The sequence below is a fragment of the Morus notabilis genome, unplaced genomic scaffold, assembly GCF_000414095.1.
Source record: "Morus notabilis unplaced genomic scaffold, ASM41409v2 Scaffold1154, whole genome shotgun sequence".
In the NCBI taxonomy this organism is placed as follows: domain Eukaryota; kingdom Viridiplantae; phylum Streptophyta; class Magnoliopsida; order Rosales; family Moraceae; genus Morus; species Morus notabilis.
Genome location: NW_010359557.1, coordinates 73,218 through 80,374, shown reverse-complemented (window position 1 = coordinate 80,374; position 7,157 = coordinate 73,218). Strand labels below are relative to the sequence as shown.

At 31.1% G+C, this 7,157-nt stretch overlaps 1 protein-coding gene across 1 annotated transcript; it reads right to left on the bottom strand.

Annotated features, from left to right (window-relative positions):
• Positions 1 to 4,723: 4,723 nt before the first annotated feature.
• Positions 4,724 to 6,616, bottom strand: LOC21399288 (putative protein TPRXL). The gene is made up of 2 exons (XM_010094721.2): positions 6,321 to 6,616; positions 4,724 to 5,603 (listed from the first exon to the last, which is right to left on the bottom strand). Exons 1-2 carry the CDS (start codon positions 6,555 to 6,557, stop codon positions 5,058 to 5,060), a joined length of 783 nt encoding a protein of 260 aa, XP_010093023.1. The 5' UTR covers positions 6,558 to 6,616; the 3' UTR covers positions 4,724 to 5,057.
• Positions 6,617 to 7,157: the final 541 nt, after the last annotated feature.

The window sequence follows — 7,157 nt, the reverse complement described above, 5'->3', positions numbered from 1 at the left end:
GCATAATATTAAAGACCAATCTAAGAGAAAATAAGGAGTACAACAAACCGTCCAAACCACTTAAACTAATTTAATTAAACTAAACCAATTAATAATCAGTTTGGTTTGGTTTAAATTTTAAAAAATCAATTAAATTAATTTGGTTTGTGATTTTACACTTAAAACAATCAAACTAAATCAAACCAATTCTATTATATATTTTTTCCTAAAGTTATACATATTTTATATATTTGTAAGGTATTTATATTTAAAAAAAATACGTTTATTCTCAAAACTAAATGATCATAACCTGTATAATGCAATGGCTACTATACAAAATATAAGTACCAGTTATGGTTATGGTTTGAGAAGAGATTGTAAAATATTAGTTCAAACCAATTAGAAAAATCAAACTAAATCAATTACAATCGATTTGATTTGGATTGAATTAGATCCCTTAATTGGTTTGATTTGGTTTGAAAATCTCTAAACTAATTTGTAATTGGTTTGGTCTGCATTTCACCTAAAATACGCAATTTGTTTGCTTTTTAAGAGTTAAATTCATTGATAGTCCATGAATTTTTTTCTCTTTCTACAATTAGTCCCTGTAGTCAAATTTTCTTATGAACAATCTCTAAACTCTAAAAGTGTTCGATAAATGGTCTCTCTCTTAAATTTTGGATGGAAACCTTTAACTTTGTCTCATAAAAGGTCCCTAAACTATTATCTCTCTTTAAAAATAATTTCTATGTTAAAGAGAAACAATAACTATAATAGAAATTAAAATTTCAAATCTTTGTCAAAGCTTCAAAACCCACTAACCCAAAAGAAAAATTATTTTTTCCTTAAGATCAAGAAAAAAATGAAATAAAAATAAATAAAAACTCAGATTTTTCAAATCCTCTCCCCTCAAAGATTTTTTTTTTCAGATCTGCCAACCCTCTCCTAGCCCTGTGCTCGTCGGCTCCTCCCCCTGCTATATGCTCGTCACCTCCGTTGCTTTCCTTCCCTATCCTTGCCACGCACACGCGGCTTCTTTCCCTTTCTAGCCTCATTCGACTCCGGCAAGGCTTTTCGATTTGAACATAAGAGGCTTTCGCATCTTGGAATGACACTTTTCGACTTCATTGATAGCGGTTCGACTGGTGCTCAGGGCTTGGACGCTTGCTGCAGATATGGGCTTGCCTTTGTTGCTCTTTAAATATTTTGTGTGTTTTTGCATTAAGGAGAAATTTATGTTTTGTTGATCTTTTAAATTTAATTTCTTTAGATTCATATTTTTAGTGGAGAAGATGAGGACATGCGTTGTTGTCCTTTAGAGATTTTTATTTTTTATTTTTTATTTGACTTTTTTTTAGTTCTTTTTCTGATTCTATAATTTTTAAGATAATATGTTTTTTTTTATGTTTAGGAATTAAATTTAATAGAGAGAAAATAATTTAATGACTTTTTATGAGATAAAGTTAACGATTTCGATCTAAAATTTAACATAAAAACTATTTATAAGACATTTTAAGAATTTAAGGATTTTTCATTAAAAAAAAATTGATTACAAAGACTATTTTTAAAAAGAAAAAAAAGTTCAGATACTATGAATTTAACTCGAAAATATACGGGAATTAGACAAAAATCTACGTGGGACTTACGCGAGTTCTACGTACGTACGAGCGTCATAATAACTGTCGTTATATATTATTATGCACATGAAATCTGGTCTTTTGGTAGAAGTTGCACTCGTGAGTATTCAATTTCAGGCATTTAATTACGTGGGATCCACACTCATTGAATTGGATATATACTCGTGTTCGTCGCAAGTGTCTTTAGTCCTTTTCTTCATTTAATTACTATTTATTTTTATTTATTTATTTATTTTATTTATTTTTGCTCGTGGCCAGCAAGAAGTGTGGCTAGCAATTATGTTACGGTATCTAACGTGAAGAAATTAAGGGTGACCCTTTTATTTTTTATTTATTTATTTGCTAGCTTTATCCATAAAATTGCTGATTTCTTTCATTACTTAGTAGATTTACTCTGCAAAACATTAACCACAGACGGCATTTATATGCTCTCTCTCTCTCTCTCTCTCTCTCTCTCTCTACAACAATAGTAATAATGAAATCTCAGGAAATATCAAGGGTTATTGTGTTGGTAAAAGTAATAAATTTAATTTAATGAAAGAAAAATATATACACTTGCCTGTATGTACATTTTTTTCGGTTAGTATGTATACAGACGTGTTTTAATGGCTATTTGTGGTTACTCATTAAATATAAAAATTTAATGACGTGAAATGATCTAAAAATTTAATTTTATTAATTATCACAAATTTTTTGATTAATTATTAAATTTATTACAATCTTCTTATTAATATTTTACATTAAAACAATTATACTCATTGATCCATAAATATTAAAGTAAATTCGTTAAACCATTAAATATATATATATATATACACACACACACACACAATGAGCACAAGATTACAACGAGTAAAGTATTCAGATATATTTGTAGGATCCCTTCTACAAAAAGCAAAAAAAGAAAATTTATGTCATTAATCAATTCTTTAGTTACAAGATTCCTCGGTTTCAGAAGTTGTAGTGCAATCCTAGGAAAAAATTGTTCTATCGAAAAAAAAAATTTCTAGAAAAGTTTATGTTATGTAATTGCCAACTGCTAGTTTTAAAAATGCGGTTGGATACAATTACATTAAATTAATTTATAAGCCCGAGAAAATTTTAAATTATTCAGAGAAAATATTTTTGTTGAGGAAATGATTTTTTCTACATACACATATATATGCATACATACATATATACGTAAGATTATATATGTACAGTCAAGAAGAAAGAAGGAAACATTAAACTCATATAAGAAGGTAGGTAGGCGAAACTTTAAAGACTATGATAATATTTAATTCTCATTTAATGGCCGTTAGGTATATTAATGAATTGGTCTAGTAAATGGCCATAATTAGCTCCATGCAGAAACCATTAAGCACATCAGTTTGACAAATTGTAGTTGAATGCTCTTTTCAAACATTTATAGGACACAACCATATTTTTTTTTTTTTTTTTACATCACTATCCCTCATTTTATAATCCATACCAAAAAGACCCTAGAGATGGACAAAAACCAGTACGTGCCCTACATGTGACTTAAGGCATATAAAATGAGACATTTTATCAAAACGCTAAAAAAAAAAAATCCAAAAGTCCCGGATAAAGATTACATTCAAAGATTAATTGGGTTTCCTTTATTTTGCATGAAAATGCCTCTTTTTCAAATGTTCCATTAATCTATATTTTTGGTTACCTTATCTTTTAATTTGTTTCCTTTTTTGTTTCAGTTGGGTCAGAATCTGCAAAGGATATATATAGCCGAATAATCACAGATAACAAGGAAGGAGAAGCTATATTTATTGTGATGTAAATGCGCACCATACATAATTGTCACCTAACATGAATTGCTTTGCCTTGTCCTTAAATTTTGATAATTGTTTTCTCGAGTTTGTTGCTTAGGATCCAAGTATGCCCAACACAAATGCTATGAAGGGCCGCTATAGTAGGTTTACAATTAAGGGAGAAAGAGAGAAATATGTCAAGACTTGAGATAAATTAAAATTAATAGGCTAATAGTTTACATAAATTAATAAATAGGCTAAATTACTGTTTTTGTTCATAACTTATCTGATTATTAACCATAACTTGACAAGTTATTGTCTATTTTTGTCCATAACTTGTCCGGCTATGAACCATAACTTGATAAGTTTGTCCATAACTTATCTGGTTATGAACTATAACTTGACAAGTTATGATCTATTAATTTCTATAACTAAAAGTTAACCTATATACTTTCTTAAGCTTTTCATATTGATTTATTTTTTATTATTTCTGTACAATTAATTCTATTCAACTGGGGGACTGTAAACAAGTCCTTGTATAAATATATTTTTTAAAATAAAAAGTTAAAGGCCAACTAGAATGTAAAGAAAAAAAAAAAGTGTTATCCTTGTGTGTGTGTGTGTGTGTTGGCCTTTCGCTATACTGCCCTAATCCTAATCGTCCTATCCTTTCTCCTTTGGGCATGTGATATGAAAAACGTGTTTTATCATTTTTTTTTTTTTTTTGTTGAATCATCTTTTCTGTTTCTGGAAAGTAATTGCTTTTGGAAATTATTGAGAATCCCCTAAAAATCTATCAATTTATTGAAATTCGGATTAGATATTGTGAAATGCCTTAATGAGTCAAATGGAATTAAGTGGGTTTTGGTTTTGAAATTGAATGTGTCTATAAATGCTTGAGAAAATGCCAAAAGAGGAAATAAGAAAAAAAAAATACAATGTATGCCGTCAAAAAATAAAAATCTAGGAGATCATGGGATACGGTTTAATTTGAGGCTCATCAAAAAGTTCTTTTTCATAAGAATTTATTCCTACTGATCAGTCATACACAATTCTTTTCAATTTACTATGAAATTTTTTATGCCTACCTTTGAGCTGACAAGGAATGACTTTTTTCTCTAAGTTTTCCTTAAAGTGAAGTTCTGTTTAAATCTGCACCAAAAGCAATTTAAAGGCTTTACTTTGAGAGTATTTTTCAGTGAGCTATTCTTGAAGTGTTTTAAAGGGAATGACCAAAAGTAGTACTAGAATTCCAACCATAAGTACCAATTAAACCATAAGGGAAATAAAAAAGTCATTAATTGGATTTTTCTTCAAACTGAGACCAATAACCAAGGAATATCATCATAATCAATCATGACCTAAAACTTCTAATTGTGTATTTCACTGTCTGATCATGGACATACCAACTGCTGATCTTACAATATTACAAATCAAAATAAGTAGGAAGGACCAATAAAGCATGAAACTTCCATCAATTATGCTTGAAAAGAGTAATGAAAATCATAAAGCCCTCCTTTTTTTTTCACTTAAAAAATGTACATATGCTCTTCTATCACTAAGAAATCTATTTTTCCCCCCTTAAGAAACACATCTCCTTTGATTATCATCTATCATATACAAAAATTATATCAAGCATTAAAAGTAAAATTCTAAATTATTCTCTTCATTCCCTTCAAATTGTCATGTTGAGGTCAATCCGAGGTTTCTTCATCAAGGGCAATGGAATAACAGAGTTGCACCTTGGGCATTTTGGGTTGTTCTTCATTATCAACACATAAGATAAGCAGCCAGGGCAGCCGGCGGCAAATGGGGATGAGAACACTTTCTCATCATGATACTCTTCCTCTTGCGCTTCCTTCATCGATGACGACGACGAGGAGTAGGATGGCGATGGCGACGACTTCCAAAGCGTTGTCGTTGACGGGGAGCGCCTCTTTGCCGCGGGCTCCTTTTCCGCCCTCTCGAGGGCGGATTTTACCTTGTCTAGGGTGCACACACTTTGGTAGTTTGGTGAGGTTGAGGGTGGTGATGAAGAGTGTGAGACTAGTTTCAATTCTAGACTAGTGTCATCAAAAAGGTTCAATGGCATTTTTGATGATTGTGAGGCAGGGAAGTTTAGGTCTTGGAGCTTTGGCACTGTTGAATTGGTTTGGTGGTGCTTATTATGGTCAGAATAAGAATTTGTGCCACTGCATCTTTGAAGGTACACTTTTCCTGACTGCGAAATAAAAAAAATGTTACTACAATATTATGTGTATTATGTAGCAAAATGAATTGAATAAACAAATCAAGGTATTTAATTAATATGATTAATGGTTAATCAAATGTATGAAATAAGGACAAACTCTAAAGAATGTACTGTGGGTCTAGAAGTCTGAGAGAGCATTGAAGATTAACATTAAACTAATTTATTGGGTCAAATTTGCCAGTCTCCTAATAATAGTGCTATTAAATACTATTTCCAATGTTTAGTACTGATTTTTTTTTTTTCAAATGAATAAATTAATGTTGTGCACGTAAGCAAAGACTGTTCAATGGATCCTTTCTTAATAATATCCCAAAAAAGAATATATATTGAACAACTATATTTGATTACAGAAGAAACTCAAGGGACAAATAGAAAGAAACATGAAAATTGAAAAGTCATGAACTTAAAGCTATATTGAAACCCAAAAGTTCAAAAAGCCAAAAAGCCAAAAAGCAAAATCTTATTAATTGTACAGATTACATGAACTTAAAGCTATATTGAAACCCAAAAGTTCAAAAAGCCAAAAAGCAAAATCTTATTAATTGTACAGATTAAAGAAAAAATTCGTCAAAAACAATAAGGTACAGATTTAATCTTTTTTTATTATTTTATTTTCTGGGCAAATTAAGGATATAGCAGAACAAATTCCCGAGAAACAAACAGACCCAGATGAGAAAATCAACCAACCTTCAAGTCCAAGCGCTTTTCCCAGCCGCTGGGGACCTGCAAATCGAGGTCCAATTCCTGGGCATCGCTGACGAGCTTGGAAGAAGAAGAAGAAGACGAGGACCCACCAAGCAAGTCACGAGTAATCAGAGCCGTTGATCTCTCGGCGGTAGAATCATTACCCATCGTCGTTGACCCACGTTGATCGTCCTTGTAGCCGCTCAGAACCCGAACCAGAGAGCTCACGTCAGCAGCCATTTTTTGAGAGGCTCCTTCAAAATTTTCCTCTTCCTGTTGCGAGAGAGAGAGAGAGAGAGAGAGAGTGAGGAGAGAGAGAGAAATGAAATCCTTTTGAGATTGAATAGAGCCTATATATAATAGTAAATATAGCCCCTTCCATTCAAATAAAATGGCAAGCAAATTTTTTTTTTATATTATTAAAGGAAAAATGGTTTCTAGTTATTAAATATTATTTAATATTTTTTGAATTCCAAAATGAATTATAATTTGCATTAATGGTTTAAAAAATTTTGATTAATTGAAGACATTTAATGTTGGGTTGGGGTTATTTATTGAAAGGAGTTGTGGAGGAGTGGGAGGAGAATTCAATAAAAGGAGGCACCTAAAGTTATGGCGACATTAAATGCTTTTGGGAGAATACTAATAGTAACACACCACACACGCTCTCAATTGTTTTTGGTTAATTAAGATTTTTTTTTATTTCACTTTCTCCCTCTTGTGTTTTGTTATTTATACTTTTGTACCATTCAATCACTTTTCGTAATTATGTACTTTTGGTGGGTGATTTTGGCTTAGATGAACATGTACATTGTTGGGGTTTTACGCTTTGTAGACCCT